At 32.7% G+C, this 18229-nt stretch overlaps 1 protein-coding gene across 1 annotated transcript; it reads left to right on the top strand.

The window, feature by feature from the left end:
• The first annotated feature begins 1835 nt into the window (after positions 1–1835).
• Positions 1836–3258, top strand: LOC145640257 (uncharacterized). The gene is made up of 3 exons (XM_081691559.1): positions 1836–2124; positions 2200–2348; positions 2953–3258. The coding sequence occupies exons 1-3, from the start codon at positions 1836–1838 to the stop codon at positions 3256–3258; spliced, it is 744 nt and encodes a 247-aa protein (XP_081547685.1).
• The last annotated feature ends 14971 nt before the right edge of the window (positions 3259–18229 follow it).

Below are 18229 nucleotides of genomic sequence, written 5' to 3'. Positions count from 1 at the left end.
ATTAGGCCCTCCCCTAGATCATTGGGCCGCACATAAGGCTCAAACCGGACCCAGTTTAGTAAATTGGCCATAACTTCCTCAATATTCATCGGAATTAGGCTTATAATATATCGTTGGAAAGGTCTTTTCAAGCCCCATCCAACCGTACTACTATTGGACCCATATCATGGACCAACCAAACTGGATTGGCTGTTTTCTTAAAATAAGTTTTCAAAAACAGAGAGAAGAGAAAAGAAATAAAACTATCCGTAACACTAGACTTTCCACACCTTCGCTTCATTCGATTATGATTCGACGTGAAAGGTACACATCACTGAGTTTGGTTTTGGGGAGACACAAATGGGTGTCTACAGGGTTGTTGATGGACGGTGGTTGGAGAAGGGCGTTGCGAGGACTGTTGGTGAACCAGCTGTGAATATCAAAGGAGGAAGCCGATAAGGTGGTGCGGCAGGGTTGCATATATTGAAGGAGGAGAGTAGATCATGAAAGAGAAGATAGAGGAGAGAGGAAAGAGAAGATATTAAGAGGAGGATGAAGGGGAAGGTGAGTGGTGAGGATGACAGAGAGGAGACTAGGAGAGAGGAGAGAGAAGGGGGCGGTAGGTTAGGACTTAGGATTGTTATTTTGAGGGTTAGGATTACCAGGTTTAGTTATTTGGGCCCTTAGGATATTTGGGACTTATGTGTATTTAAGGTTTGCTACTTTAGTGGTTTGGGGTATTCCGGGTATTGGATATTCGAATCTCTGAAATTCAAAATTCCGATATCCGATCTGATCCAATATCCAAAATTTTTCGATCCGAAAATGTTTTCGGATCGGTTTTCCTAAATTTTTGGATCGGATGCGGATCGAATTTTTGGATTTTCGGGCCGGGTAATCAGATATTTTTGCTCAGCCTTAGCTACAAGGCTACAAAGTTTAAATACCTACAATTGCAACTTTGTCAGGTATCATCCTTAATCAATCATAAAAAAAATTAGTTTTTTCTCAAAATTTGTGTTGCTCCGTGATATTCCATACAAAAAAGCTCAATTCATCATCCATACTTTATTTTATAAGGTATGATTTTTTCTTAAGTTATTTAAATTGCATAAATAATTTAATTTTGTATAATTGTATTTCATATGTTGACAATTTGTTATGTTCTTATAGACTTTTACTAGATTATTAGTTTATTACTAATCAAATACGAATTACCTTAGCAATTAGCATTGAATTTGTGAAATTATATGTATATTTTTATTAAGTGTAGCTAGTGATAATTAGTTATTTTTTTTCCCGATATTATTATTAGGTTGAATGATGAAGAGGAAAACAATTGACTCATATTTTACAAAAGAAAAATCTACCCCTGAAATAAATATTGATAACACGCACCCTGATGGTCCAACCAGTGCTATTGAATTAGATAATGTGGTTCCAGAGTCATCTAATCAAACTGTAGATGAACAATCAGATAACCCTACAATCAATACATGTGGTACTATATTAGTGTGTGACCCGGCTTTGCGTAAGCCAATTAGAAGTTATAACACTCCAGGGGAAAAAAAAATATATTAAAGCAGCTTTCGTAAAATACAGACCTTATCAATTTCAAATGTCAGAGTATCCTACTCTGGCCCATCAGATCATCCAAGAAGATTTCAATCAAACTGGTTTAAGACTTTTAACTGGTTGGAGTATTCACCAACTAATGATGCTGCTTATTGTTTCTCATGCTTCCTCTTTGAAAAGAAACCTTTTGGAAGGGGGGGGGGTGTTCAAATGCTTTCACGGTAAATGGCTTTAAAGCCTGGAAGAGAGTTAGTGGTAAAGAGTGTGCATTTACGACTCATATGGGAAAAGACACTAATTCAGCTCATGGATATTTTGTAGTAATGTGGGAGAATCATAAAAACCCAAAGGGTCACGTTGACACACTTTTTGAAAAGCTTACTCCAAAACAGATTGCTGATAATCGTTTAAGGCTAACTGCTTCAATAAAAGTTGTACAATGGCTTACCTTTCAAAAATGTTCTTTTAGAGGATGTGATGAGGGAGTAGATTCAAAAAATCAGGGAAACGTTTTAGAGCTTCTAAAACTTATTGCTTTAAACAATGAGGAGGTACAAAAGGTTGTGCTAGGTAATGCCCCACAAAATGCCATTTACATAGCTTCGACCATTCAGAAATAAATTTTTCACATCTTTGCTCAAAAAGTACAAAAAGAAATTCGTGAAGAGATTGGTGATTCTAAGTTTTGCATTATTGTTGATGAATCTCGTGACATATCTAAAAGGGAACAAATGGCTATTGTTATACGATTTGTTGATAGGAATGGAATTCTACGAGAACGTTTTTTGGAGTTAGTACATGTCAAAGATACAACCTCCAAAACACATACAGAAAAAATTTGTAGGGTTTTATCTAATCATGAATTGGATATCAAAAATATTAGAGGATAAGGATATGTTGGAGCTAGTTATATGCGTGGGGAATGGAATGGCTTACAAGATTTGTTTATGAATGATTGTCGTTATGCATATTAAGTGCATTGTTTAGCGCATCAATTACAACTGACTCTTATTGTTGCGGCAAAAGAAGTATTCGAAGTTCATGATTTTTTTAAAGACTTAGTTTTTATTGTGAATGTTGTTAGTTCATCTTCTAAGCGTCATGATGAATTACAAGATAGACAAATATATGAATTGGAGCATCTAATTGAAATTGAGGCTGTTGAAACCGAGAAAGGGTTAAATAAAATAAGCACCTTGCAACGCCCGGGGGATAAGAGGTGGAGTTCACATTTAAAGTAAATTTGTAGTTTACTAAGGATGTTTTAATTCCACTCGGACGGTTTTAGAAAAAATTGTCATTGATCGTCGAGCCTCATATTCTCAACGTGGGGATGCTATGTATGCTCTAAAAAGGTTGTTAGCCTTCGATTTTATATTGACCATACATATGATGCAGGAACTTATGGGTTTCACGGATGTACTTTATCATGCTTTGCAATTTAAGTCACAAGACATTTTAAATGCCATAGATTTAGTTTCTAGAATAAAAGACTCAATTCAGGACTTTCGAGACAATGGTTGGGATAATTTGTTATTAAAGGTACAAAAATTCTGTTCTAGTCGTGATATTTCTATCCCTAATATGGCTGCTTCCTATTCTGATATAATTCATCTCGGCGTAACAATGATACCATTACAGTGGAACATCATTATAGAATTGTTGTGTTTACAGCTACTATGGATCAACAACTACAAGCACTAAACAGTCGATTTAATTGAAAAAGCAACGAAGTTACTTATTTTAAGTACATATTTGAATACTAATGATGGCTATAAACACTTTAATGTGGAAAACATTTGTGAGCTTGCAGAGAAGTTTTACCCCGAAATTTTTTTCAGAACATGATAAATTTCATTTGCAGTATTGTAGGGAATATTTCAAGCCATCCCACACTTGAGCCCCACTGTAATCATACACTTAAGCATGGTGGCGTCCAAAGGGAAGGAAGCTAGAGCAAAAGAGTCGCCAACAAGTTTTAGGAACTTGTAAACCGTTCACAGGGTGAAGGTTACACCCCTTAACGATCGAGGAGATCGTCAACTCCAATAGGTATGGAACCCTGACTGGAAGTTCGGGGATGAAGGTACAAATCCAACCCAAAAGAGATTGAACTTGCCCTAAAAATAGGCCCCTACTTTATTCTTCTCGTATTCATGTGCGCTGTCTGACTAACATACAATCAATAGGTTAACCCTAAACCTGTTTAATCTATGTTGGTTGAATATTAATGCACAAACAAAACTATTATTGGCAATAAGTTGAATTATAATCAAGTTAGCCTAAACAAGATTATTAATTATCTTATTAAGCATGACTACAAGTACAAATTCCCTTTAAACATGCATAAAAGGCGTGATCAAGCAATAAAAATAAATAAAATCAAGAAACATGACATTAACCATCATCATAATCATAAGAATATTAAAGGTTAATAATAATAGTAAGATCCTAGGCATGATACTAACATGATTAATAACAAACCCTAGCATGTCATTAAGCATTTAAGATCAAATCTTCATCCCTAACATGATACTAACATGATATTAGAAAAGAGATAGGAAGCATCATAATAAACATACTTGATATTAGAAATTTTAGTTATTACCCTAACCATGATACTAGGAAGCAATAAAACATCCTAACATGATCCTAGGAATCGACAAAATAATCTAAGCATGATTTCTATATCAAAAGATCAATAAAACAATTAAAGTACTTACTTCGATGCCTCGTACCTCTTTCTAATAACAGAATACACACGTTAGTAACTTCAAAGAAAATAATAAAAAAAACAATTAAATTAAATAATTAAAATAGAGATTTGGGACCAAACCCTCAGAAAAATTCAACCTTTCTCGTCTAGGGCGAAGACAACTTTGAACTTGGTTAGGTGTGTCTAGAACTAATGTATGAGTAATTTTGAGTGAGGGAAGGTTTAGAAAAAGAATAGAGAGAGAAAGAATAACTAGCTTTTAGCTTTTAGAGAGAGAGATGATGATTGTGAATGATTAAAAACGGGGAGATATGACCCTTATTTATAGAAAAATAGCACGGAAACAATAGAAAAGAGTTCGAGTCCTATTCGGAATATAAGACCTCCTGTCGCCAACGACAGGAGTTAGCGCCAGACGATAGGAGCAGCGCCAGGCGACAGACCCGTCGTTTGGAGCTGGGACAACTATTTCCGGATTTTGTTTTTATCATATCTTTTGATCTAGAAGTCCAAATAAGTCATATAATATGTCGTTGAAAATATCTTGAAGTCTACTTTCCAACCCAATTAGAATAAGATCAAAATCGTTTGTATATAAAAATATATGGCTAAAATAGTAGAAGGGTGTCAAGTTTGGATAGAGTTTCGTATTCCATTCATATATTTTTCGTTATAGTTCGGAATTAATATTATAATATATCACTGGAAAGATAATTTCAAGATCTATCCAACAATATAAGATATGGATAAATATTATGAGGCACAAAAATAATATCTGACTGTCTTTGAACATCTTTAAATTCGAATAGAATTAGGATTTAAAAAAAAGGAAAGTTTTATTCAATTTCAAACTCTTTGATTTTATCTTTTCAAAAAGGATAATTAAGATCTTTTAGAAAATCATAGAAGCTTCTAATAAATTTTAATTAGTTTAGGAATAGGATTAAACCTTTGGACCCTCCACATGATCATTGGGCCGTAGGTAAAATCCGGTTTGAGCCCAGTTTAGTATTTTGGCCATAACTTCCTCATTATTCATCGAAATTGGGCTTATAATATATCGTTGGAAATGTTTTTTCAAGCCCCATCAAACTACACTATTATTGGACCCATATAATGGACCAAACTAAACTATAATGCACATTTTTCATAAATAGGGTAGGTTTTCGAAAACAGAAAGAGAGATTTTTGATAAAAAACTACCGCAACACTAGACTTTTCACACTTTCGTTTTGTTCGATAAAAAATGGCATGAAAGGTATTTATCACTGGGTTTTGTTTTGGGGAGACACATTTGGGTGTCTACAAGTATCAACTTCAACTATTTCACCGTGATGTTTCCAATCATGCACAGTTGAAGAATTTAAGTAACATAAGGGATTTATGTCAATGTTTATCAGAGAGTGGGAAGTCGAATACATATCCTCTAGTTGATAGATTGATTTGACTTGTTTTGACTCTTCCGGTAAGTACAACAACTACCGAGAGAGTATTTTCAGCAATGAAAATTGTGAAGACTAGTTTGCGAAACAAGATGGAAGCTAAGACGAATTCCTCTCAGATTACTTGATTGTGTATATAGAAAAAGAAATTGCTGAGAATTTTACAATTGGCTCAATCATAGAAGACTTTAATTCTATGAAACCAAGGAGAGTTTAATTTAAATAAATGATGAAGATATTTTGTACTTGATAATTATTTTTAAGACAAGTAATCATATAATTTATAGTTATTTTTATAATTTTATTAAAGTTTTTTATAGATATGATTTGTGTTGCTAGTGTTAGTTGAGTTTCATATTCTATTAATATTGGCCCGGTCGATAAAATATTTCTGGATCCGTCCTTGCATGTAGGGTGTGTGGCAGCATTCGATACAAGAAGACTTATAAAGGTAGCTTAGTGCCTTTAAATGTTCTATTTTATTTCCTTATAACACCTAGATTGCAAAGACTTTTTGCAACTAAAAACATTTCCGAGGAAATGGCATGGCATGTGAAAAATCCTCGCGTTCAAGGCACAATGACATACCCTAGCAATAGTGAAGCCTAAAAACACCTTGATAGTTGCTTTCCTAAGTTTGCCTCCGAACCTTGTAATGTTCGACTTGGCCTATCTACGGATGCTTTGCTCCACATGGTCAGTTTTGGGGACAATATTCTTGTTGGCTTGTCATTTTGACCCCTTATAACTTGCCCCCGTCAATGTGTATGAAAAGACGGTTCGTGTTCCTTTTGTTGCTTGTTCCTGGTCCTAAAAACCCTAAGGGCAACTTGGATGTCTGCATGCAAATGTTGATAGATGAGTTGAAACAGTTGTGGAAAGTTGGGGCAAATACTTACGATATTTCGAGAAAATAGAATTTTAATCTTGGAGGAGCCATCCTATGGACTGTTAATGACTTCCCGGCTTATGGTATGTTATTTGGTTGGACCACAGCCGGTAAGAAGGCTTGTCCCTATTGCATGGAGAAAAGAAAAGCATTTTGGCTTGAACACGGTGGTAAGGTTTCTTGGTTTGATTGCCATCGCCAATTCCTTTCTATAAATCATCCCTTTCGAAATAGTAAAACTGCATTTTGTAAAAAAAAAGTCAAAAAAGGTTCACCACCTCACATCATGTCAGGTTAGGAACTATGGGAACAGGTGAAAAACCTTCCGAAGGCAACAGATATACCCGAGGCACTGCAACGTCTCAAAAATCCAAAAAAGGGTGGTTCAAGCAAAGCACTCTTTGGTAGCTTCCATATTGGAAACATCTGCTCATTCGTCACAACTTAGATGTCATGCACGTTGAAAAGAACTTCTTTGATAAGTTGATTCACACTATAATGGATGTGAAAAAGCTATCTTGTGACAGGCCATCAGCTCGGAATGATATTGCCAAATATTGTAAACGACCCCAGCTTTATCTTCAAGAGGATGATAGAGAAAAAGAGTTCATGCCAAAGGCTTCGTTCGATCTTGACAAGGCTCAAAGAAAGGTTTTGTGTGAGTGGGTCAAACAGTTGCGGTTTCCTGATGGTTACGCCTCCAATTTGAGCAGATGCGTTGATTTGCAAGCATGTAAGCTACACGGAATGAAAAGCCATGATTGTCATGTGTTTATGGAGAGGTTGTTGACCACTGCTTTGAGAGAATTGCTCCCTAGCAATATATGGAATGCAATACAGAGATAAGCCTATTCTTTTCGCAATTTGTGTTGCTACAAAATTACAGTTAGCGACATGGAGCGATTGGAAAAAAACATAGCTAAGATCCTTTGCAAGCTTGAGAATTTTTTCCCTCATTCATTCTTCAAATCCATGGAGCATTTACCAATTCATTTTCCATATAAGGGCAAGTTATGTGGACTCGTTTAATATCGGTGGATGTATCCTTTCGAAAGGTAAATAAAAGGCCTTTTCTCAACTTTTTCTTACATCCCATTCATTGTTAAGGGCTACTTATACATCTATATAAAAATAATTACAGGTTCTTTAATCACTAGAAACGAAAGATTGGTAATAAGGCTCGAGTTGAAGGTTCCATATGCAACGCTTATCTCACTGAAGAGATAGCAAACTTCTGCTCCAATTACTTTCAGTCCTGAGTTTACACAAAAACACGAGATCTAGGTCGAAATGTGAATGCGCAAATGTAGATTCCATGGTTGACAACGATGAAATCCCAGAGCTATTTACGGTGGATAACGGCCATGTGTCAAATGTGGTTAAAACTCGGTTTTTAGATGATAAGGAACTCGTTTGTTCGTTTTGAGAAATATCAGTATTCTTGGTGAATACGAAAGGTAAATATGTTTAGGAGAAAATTTTCAAAAAGCCTTATAATTAAAATAATTTCTGCAATGATTAACCTCGTGTCAGTAATCTACCAGGGAGTTTGAGGACTACATTCTTAATACTCGAACTTATTTGGGTAGAGAAGATGTCATAGAGAAATGCGAAAGTGAATTCCTTGATTGGTTTTATTACAAGGTGATAATAACCTTACATATCAATTAACATGTGATAATACGCTAAATTTCATTTCAAGAAGTGTGACATTTGTATTCGAAACGGTTTTAGGTGATGGAACAAAAACTAAGTTCCGATGTATTGCGAGCATTGTCTATGCGGCCTTTCAAGCGTGTTCGAACTTGGAACCAGATATTTGTCGGTGGCTTTAATTTCCATACACAGTCCTATGGCATACACAAATATACGATGAATTATGGGGTATGTGTGTCAAGTGAGGACGGTGGAGAGTACTTCGGCATTTTAAACGATATAATTGAACTTGTCTACACCGGTCCCAAAAGAGAGTACACGACTATTTTATTTAAGTGTAATTGGATGGATTGTGGTAGAGAAATGAACGTAGATGAACAATACAAGCTTGTCAAAGTAAATCATACTAAGAAGTATCCCAAGTATGATCCATTTGTCTTATCTTACCAAGTGTCTCAAGTGTACTACACATCATACCCTAGCCTAAAACATGATCGAGTTCAATGGTGGGTTGTATTTAAAACACAAGCAAGGTCAGTGATTGATGCTTCGGTGGTATTAGAGTTTTTTGCAGGCACCTTCCCTACAAGTACATGCAACGCTTTGTCCACCAAATGACATTCTAGACTATGAACTTGATATTGATGATGATGGATTTGTTATCTCAAGCAATGAAGATGAAGAAGATAGCATTGAATCTAGTGATAGTGACGAGGATGAGGACGTCGATGTATTTTTAGATGACACTAGTGATAATGATAGTGATAGTGATAGTAGCGATAAGAGTAATGAAGAGGAGAATATGTAGTTACTCCTTAAACTATTTTCATGTAACTTTTATAATTTAATGATGAATCGGTCTTGTAATATTTTTGTAATATGCTTCTAATTTATGAAATTACAATGTCATGTCATGATACTAACAATTTTTTCAGGCGGTCATGGCGGGAGGAAATAAAGGAGAAACATCCAGGAAGAGAAAGGGTAAGGGAAAAACTCAAGTTGTACACGATGATGAGGACGAGTCAATAGGGGAAGAGGAGGCACACGATTTGGGGGCGTCACAAGAAATCATCACCCAGAGACAAATTCAAACACATGTACAGCGACAACAACATCAGGGGCAACACCATCAGGAGAAATAGCAACAGCTTGAGGAACAACAGGATCCACAACCTAATGACTTGACGGGGTTAGACCCTACCACACTTTGGTATGTATGTAGTTGTAATGAAATAACCTTAGATTCGTATTTATTTTGATAAATTAACTTTGTATTCCTTCTAACATGTTCTATTCACTTTTTGTTGATTATATACTTACATGAATGTCTCTACTTTATTATAGGTTTGATGATAAGGAGGTGTAGAATATGCTCTCGACACGCTAACCGACTACTATCGAGAGCCTTGGAGGAATTATGGAGAGGTTGATGCAAAAACGAGAGAACACTTTTGGAACTTGTTCTGCGTATTATAACCTTTACCTAACATAATACATATTTTTATAAAGTATATTGATGGAGTTTAGTTTGTAAATAAAACAGTTTCTATGTATTGTAGAAAAAATTCAAATGGGCACCTCAGTTGAACGAGCATGTGAAGCGAACTTTCGAATTCAAGTTTGACATGTTCTACAACATCACAAAGAATGGTGACAAACCAAATGGCTTAATGAGTATGTCCACAAGAAGATGATGGATATTGTTGCCAATGATCCAGAATATAAGAAGCGGTCGGAACAAAACAAGAAGAACAAAAGAGGCGGATCCATGGAAAATGTCGTTGAACCGACCCACTTTCAAGGTTCTATGTCAACTGTACACCATGATAAAAGGATGGTAAGGTTCCTAAAACGTGTCTAGTAAAAATGAAGTCATTTATGTATTAATGAACTTTTGTAGTGTGACATATTTTCATTGATTTTCTGATTTACATTTATAGGCTGCAAAAAACCAAGGCTAGATACCAAATTCCCCTAACCTTTTATTGAAGACACACTTCAAGGAAGTTCCTAGGTAAGGCCAAGTGCCTGCCAACACCAAAGCCAAGAGGATTGCGATAAATACTTTATTATATCTCAGTTCCTAAAACTTATTAATTGACTTGATATATGGCAAATTAGAAAAGTAGAACTCATTATAAGCTTCTTTGATTGAATTTGGATGAATATGATTCGTAAAATGAGTTAAGTGGTCATTTATTTTTATTTCTAGTCATAGGAACCTTAAACTATTCAATATTGGCATGTTAGAAGAAATAATGAGTTCATTTCATTAAAAACATAGAAAATAGACAAGGTAGAAGTAATATAGGCCAAAATTGATTGAATTTGAATGAATACGGTTCGTAAAATGAGTTAAGTGGTCATTTATTTTGATTTCTAGCCATAGGAACCTTAAACAATTTAATATTGGCATGTTAGAAAAAAGTCTGAGTTCATTTCATTAAAAACATAGAAAATAGGCAAGGAAGAAGTCATATAGGCCAAAATTGACTAAATTTGGATGAATACGGTTCGTAAAATGATTTAAGTACTCATTTATTTTGATTTCTAGCCATAGGAACCTAAAACTATTTAATATTGGCATGTAAAAAGAAAGAAAGAAAGAGTTCATTTGATTGAAAATATAGAGAATAGGCAAGGTAGAAGTCATATAAGCCAAAATTTATTGAATTTGGATGAATACAGTTCATAAAATGAGTTAAGTGGTCATTCATTTTGATTTCTAGCCATATTCACCTCAAAATATATATTATTGGCATGTTAGAAGAAAGAATGAGTTTATTTGATTACAAACATAAAAAATGGGCAAGATAGAAGCCATATAGCCCAAAATTGATTGAATTTGGATGAATACGGTTCGTAAAATGAGGTAAGTACTCATTTCTTTTGATTTCTAGCCATAGGCACCTAAAACTATGTATTATTGGAACGCTATAAGAAAGAATGAGTTCATTTGGCTAAAAACATAGAAAATAGGCAAGGTAGAAGTCATATAGGCCAAAATTGATTGAATTTAGATGAAAACGGTTCGTAAAATAAGTTAAGTGTGCATTTCTTTTGATTTCTAGCTATAAGCACCTAAAACAATGTATTATTGGCATGTTAAAAGAAAAAATGAGTTCTTTTGATTAAAAATATAGAAAATGAGCAAAGTAGAAGCCATATATGCCAAAATTGATTGAAGTTGGATGAATATAGTTCCTAAAATGTGTTAATTGCTCATTTCATGTGATTTCAAACCATATGAACCTAAAACTATGTATTATTGGCATGTTAGAAGAAAGAATGAGCTCATTTGATTATAAACATAGAAAATAGGCAAGGTAGAAAACATTGTTGGCTAAATTTGCTTGAACGTTCAAGAATAAGAACCGTTACCTTATGTCGGTTGTTTTTTTTTTAACAATTAGTCATATGTAATAAGTTATTAATTTATAAATAATTTTACGTAATTTGTTAATACATAATTTTTTTAACATTATTTATCAATTTAATTTTTCATAACATATTATTATCAATACCCTAATTACCAATCTAAATGCCACAAATCATCATTATCCTAAAGGTCAAATTCTATTTTATTCTTTTATGGATAAATTATTAATTTGCCTAAAAAACATTGATCAATACACAGATATATAAACTGTTAAAAACAATATTATGTATTAAACAATGAAAAAAAAGGCAACAATGTGAAATTCGTTTAAAAAATAATAAAATTATTACCTTTGATGGAGTAGGCTCTTCTAAATTGAGATATAATTGTTATCCAACAGAGAAAAACCTCAATTTTAAAACGATATTCTCCTCTTTGTCCTTGTATATGCCTTGTCTTGGCCGATAACTTGTTATCGAACCAATTTCGTCGTGACGATGTCAGGTCCGAGAGTCATATTTCTTCCAATAGAAAATCCTTATTCCTGTTTTCTAAGTCAAATCAATATCCCGAGTATGAGCTGGATGATATTAATGATGATAAAAGTAGAGAGACTCTATCAAAATTTTGGACACCATAGGAAAAATAAAGATCTTGAGTGATGTCGTAAGATTGAAAATTTAAATATTATACAAGTCGATTATCATCCCAAACGTCATCGCTAGTAATATAATCACGTATATTCTTATAAATATCATTATATGCTCCAGCGAAATTTCTGAATCGATAGCTAGATATCTTATGATAAGTGAGGCATCATTTAGGGAGGGGCTGTTGTCTCACGCTCGGGACTGGTAAGTGTGGAAATGGACCATAGTGACTCAGATATACAAGATCTAATAGGAAAGTGATTAAGAACTTCTAGGGTTTGATGATATGGATATTTGATTAATGGATCTTTTTATATTAAAAAATGATTTTGAGTTTTAATAGATCCAAAAAAAATGAACAGGACCAACAAGACTTTACATATTTGATGAATTCGACTGAATGCTCGCTAAAATATCGTAAACGTTACCCTCATTTTATTCATTTACTCGTATTCATTACTTCGTTTTTTTCTTTGAAATAGTTTCTTTGTTTTTTATATAACACATTTGAGATTTTTTTTTACCACAAATCTACACTCCACAACTATGGGTGCGTTATTTTCTTTTGAATTTTTCTTATCTGATTTGAATTTTTTTTATTTGATTTGCATATTTCTAATCTAATTTGATCTGATTTTTTCTCATTAGATCTCATATTATGATATTGTAAATAAACTAGCTACGCATAACACGAAATGAACGTCGTATTCAATGTCATCGATGCTTGGATTAAATATAAGTTGGTAGTTAAGCGTTTGTTAATAGCCGTTAACATATATATGAAAGAATTAATGATAAAAGACTTAGTCCATTGGAAAGAATGGAGAGGAAATAATTTAAGCCAAAAAAATACATACATTATATGCAAACTTTTTATAAAACAATAATTTTGTAAAAAAAAAAATTAAAAAAATTATAGAAATCAAATACAACAAGTTAATTTACCCGTTAACTACTCTAAATTTGCATTAAATAGCACAAAGAAGATGATTTAGGCCGGTGATTGGAAGTCTATTTGTTATTATTACTATTATTGTTATTGTTATTGTTATTGTTATTATTATTATTATTATTATTATTATTATTATTATTATTATTATTATTATTATTAAATAAACGCATAGGCAAAAGACTTATTTTGATAAAATAAAAAAAACGATATTTGTCATTTCTTTTTTGAATTAAAAATTTAAATTGTCACATAAGCAAAATTAGTGAATAAGGTTTGAGATTTTAAATTCAAGCGTCACATAAATTAAATAAAACAACAAAATATAACTTTAGTGTTAAAATTAAAAAAAAAAAAATATTATCTTATGATATTAGGAAATTAATCCATAAATTTAATGAATGATCTTCATATATATACAAAATTTTAAATTAAATAAAATGATTTACTAGAACCGTGCATCGCATGGGCTTACATCTAGTAAATAAATAATTATAGACAAAAATTCCTCATGATACTTTTTTCGGTGACTGACGTACTATTTTGCACATATAGTACAAAAGGTGGTACCGCTAATAGCAAATAGTAAAATTCGTATTATTTTGCACACCTCGTTGATAGTTGGTACGGAGTATTATTTTAACCAAATTTTCCTAAATGTTTTTTTTCCCCAAATATTAACTTCTATATTTGACATCAATTTTTTCCATATATGTTCTACCAATATATATTTTCATATCTTTCTTAGTTTCTTATCATTTTTACTGGGAATTAAACTAGTATTTTTCTATAATTCTTTAACTTATTAATTTTTGTCTATTTATATGCATATATTGTACTTTGTATTTTATTTTCAAGAATAAAAGTAAAATAAATAAAGTTGTAAGAATCTATACTTTGATTAACATTGCACCTCATTTTGTAAATATAATTACAAATATGCAATCCTAAATAATTAATCAAATTATATATTTATACAGGTCCTATTCTCATTGACTGAACTAAGTTAAACTGAATGGAACTGAACTTATTAGAGCTGAACTAAACTGAACTGAACTGAGTTTAACTGAAACGAATATTTTATAAGAGAAGGAAATTAGGAGCTCAACTGAACTGAACTTATTAGAGCTTAACTGAATGAACTAAACTTATTAGAGTTGACTTGAACTGAACTAAACTAAATTGAACTAAAAATAATCGTATGAGAACAGATCCATAATGTATTTTTTTGTTTAATATTATATGAATATTAGATAAAGATACCATTGACTATAATCATAACAATATTACTAATAAAACAAAAGATTAAATTCTCCACCATTCACTAAAAATGAAACAAAATAATCAATTAAATTACCGTGTCTATCAAAGTGTGGGACTAAAAGTGTAACGCACGGGTATTGACCTTGATTTTTATTCTTATAATGTATTGTATCTAATGATCTTATTTTATTTATGTTTAGTAATGTAATTCATTTTTAAAATTAATTATTGTATTAATAACTAGCCGTTGTTGTAATTCGTAATAAAATCTTGTAAAACTGTGTATAGCATGGGACTTATACTAATTTACAATAAAGAGATAAAAAGACGAGAGTGGAGTAGAGAGATAAAATCTGAAATGAAATGTTGTTGTTTTTTTTTTTTTTTTTTTTTTTTTTTTTTTTTTTTTTTTCGCATTTTCCCTAGTTTCAAGTTATGCCTACTTATACTATGAAGTATTATTTTGTCTTTGTATGAGTTTGAATGGGGCTTTTTTTATTTTGATTTTTTTTTTGGGTTTAGAACAATTTTGTATTGGGCATGGAGTAACATGAGATACCTGATACTGATTGCACGAATACAATTATTAATTTAAAAGACAAAACTTAGGACATAATTATCTATGTTATTAATCTTTGAAGGGAACTCCCCTTTTTGGTTGGGAATTTTTGCTTTCCCAAAATTACCATTCTAATAAAAGTAAAAAAATAATTATTAAAAAATTGAAAAAAAAAACTGTTACAAACATTACGTTCAATTTTACAAAAAAAAAAAAAAAAAAAAAAAAAAAAAAAACTGTTTTTAGGTTTCTTTTTGTGAATTGATAAACACCGCCAACAAAAATGATCACCACCGCCTATATTTGGTGTGAATGGACAATCGTACCCTTACTACTTCACCATCCCTTTATCCTCCCGGCAACTCACAACCCCTTCCAACCGACGACCTACAACCCCTTTTGACCGACGACCCACCACACCCCCCCTTCTATGACGAACCACCACCTTTCTTGGTCGGCGGGAAGGTGGTTTTTTTTTTTGTTTCAAGCAACCACAGTAACCGGTTTTGGGCTCCAGTTACCATGCACCGTAACCGGTTTTGGGCTCCATTTACCACACACAGTAACTAGTTTTGGGCTCCGGTTACCGTGGTTGCTTGAAATAAAAAAAACCACCACCTTTCCGCCAAAAAGGGAAGGTGGTGGGTCGCCGGTCTGGGTGGTGCGTGGTGGTGGTGGGTCGTCGATCTGGATGTTGGTAGTGGTGGTCGTCGCCGGTGACAGGATAAAGTCGTATCACCTAATAAAAAATAATTCCTAAATTCCTCTGATTATGCAGATAGGGAAGAAGGGTCGAACCACAGGGAAACACGTTTTCCTATTCCTAATTAATTAAAATAATCTAAATTATAGTGTAACTAAATTATAGATCTATGATGAAATTTAACTAAGGGAGATAAATGTAGGGAGAAATCAATTAGTAAAAGCCTAGGGTATAGGTTCACTAATAAATTATATTCCAGGGTAAAACATAATAATCAATCATCAATGCATCAATTAATCAGATCATAAAGGGTTTTTGCTACGTATTACAATCACAGAGTTAATTTACTGGTATTAAATCTTATCTCTCGAACCTCGACTTAACCATTTATAAATTAGTCCGCCTATTGAAACTAAGCCTAAACATCAATTCTCATCTCTCGAATCTCGAATCAATATTACATAACTCATACAATTAAACCAGGCCTAATCTAATTACATAGCATTAAATCAATCAATAGGAAATTAATCAAGTATTGACAATCAACAACAATAAATTACCCCTTCATATTATTTATGGATCCCCACAAACCCTAGAAAGGAAACTACTCATGCACCTGAGTTTTTGGTTTATTCACCATATACCCATGAAATTTTTTTAAATTCACCATATACCCCTAAGTTATTACCAACATTTACAATATACCCCTAATGAAAATAAGATGAATGGAATTTGGTTAATTATACCTCGAAATCACCTTAGATTTCTCCCCTCATCCCCAAAATCACTCCTCTTCTTTTTCTAGCCCCTAAAACCACTCCAAATCTCTATAACCATATTTTATTTTGAGGATGAGAATAGGAAATTTAGGGTGGTTTGTGGGTGGGAAAAAAGAATGTGGGTAGTTTCGGAGGTAGGGGAATGTATTTAGGATGGTTTTGGTTCATAATTAGCTCTAATAATTGACAAAATTAAAAATCATTAGCCATCAAGGGTATATGGTGTATTTTTGTAAAAACTCAGGGGTATTTGATAAATTTACAAAAGTCCAGGGGTATATGGTGAATAAACAAAAAACTCAAGGGTATATGGTGAAAAACCCGTTTAAACTAATAAAAGCGATTGTAGAAAACATGATAATAAGAAATAAGAAATAAAACAATTAATAAAGCATAATAGAAACAATAATAATAAACTAACTATGAAAACAATAAACTAAAGGTGAAACAAAAAAATAATACGATCAGACTCCAATGATTTATGTCCCCATAACTTAGCCCATATACTAGCTTGTATAACTTGAACTTCTTCACCAATTGAGCCTTTAATCACCGAACTAAATTCATTTAGCATGGTCTTGAGTTTCAAGTATACGGTCATATAATACAATCAAACTCCAATATCTTTGTAGTGGTTCAATAAGCTCGGAAATTATCTTATTTCTACAAATTCCTACAAAATAATACCAACTCTACAAAAACACTAGGAAACGTATATTAGTAACAAAAATAGCTCCCCAGAGCTCAAATAAGCACAAATATGACCGTGGGACGGAAATAAAAAATATATAAAATAAACACATCAGCCGGTCAGTTTTGTGGTGGTGATAGTCGTCAATTAGGGTGGTGGTGTCAAGGTGTTAGTGATTGGTGGCAAGAGCAAAGATAGTAATGAAGTACTAAGGGCATGATTGTCCATTCACTTTAAATGTTGGCGGTTTTGATCATTTTGGATGGCGGTATTTAACACCCCCTTTTTTTGGAATACAAAACAGTTTATATTTTTTAAAATATAAAATTCTTAAAAAAAATCTTTTTTTTATAGGAAAGATAAAATTTGTTAGGAACAAAAATCAGTCTATTAATATCTTTTAGCCATGGACAGTTTTTAAAATTAGGAACAAAATCTCTTAATATTAGTTGCACTTACTTTAACATTAATTTTTTTTTTTTTTTTTTTTTTTTTTTTTTTTTTTTCTCTCTCTTCAATAATCTCTCCAAAAATTATTGTCTTCATCAATCCTAGGTATCTACTCGTATTATTTTTCATTCAGTTCTGTAGACACCCAAATGTGTCTCCCCAAAACCAAACCCAGTGATGAATACCTTTCATGTCATTTGATTATCGAACGAGGTGAAAGTGTGAAAAGTCTACTGATTAGGATGTTTTTATTAAAATATCTCTTCTTTCTGTTTTTGAAAATATTTCTTTTCTTATTCTATTTATGAAAAACGTGCATTCCACTTTAGTTTGGTCAATAATATGGGTCCAATAATAGTGTAGTTGGATGGGGCTTGAAAATAACTTTCCAACGATATATTATAAGCCCAATTCCGATGAATAATAAGGAAGTTATGACCAAAATACTAAATTGGGCCCGGTTTGGTTCTCATATGCGGCCCAATGATCTAGAGAAGGGCCTATTATTAACTATAATTACTAAAGTATTAGTATTGATTATAGTCT

This window comes from Chenopodium album, chromosome 7 (assembly GCF_948465745.1).
Source record: "Chenopodium album chromosome 7, dcCheAlbu1.1, whole genome shotgun sequence".
Classification (NCBI taxonomy): domain Eukaryota; kingdom Viridiplantae; phylum Streptophyta; class Magnoliopsida; order Caryophyllales; family Amaranthaceae; genus Chenopodium; species Chenopodium album.
The sequence above is the reverse complement of the archived record's forward strand: the minus strand, read 5'-3'. Positions and strand labels throughout refer to the sequence as shown.

What these genes read in the sequence shown, in the direction of transcription:
- LOC145640257 (XM_081691559.1), top strand. Translation starts at nt 1,836, where the DNA reads ATGGGAAAAGACACTAATTCAGCTCATGGATATTTTGTAGTAATGTGG. An exon ending in GGTACAAAAGGTTGTGCTAG is followed by an intron (nt 2,125 to 2,199) that starts GTAATGCCCCAC and finishes TTGCTCAAAAAG; the next exon opens with TACAAAAAGAAATTCGTGAA. An exon ending in GAGAACGTTTTTTGGAGTTA is followed by an intron (nt 2,349 to 2,952) that starts GTACATGTCAAA and finishes CATATGATGCAG; the next exon opens with GAACTTATGGGTTTCACGGA.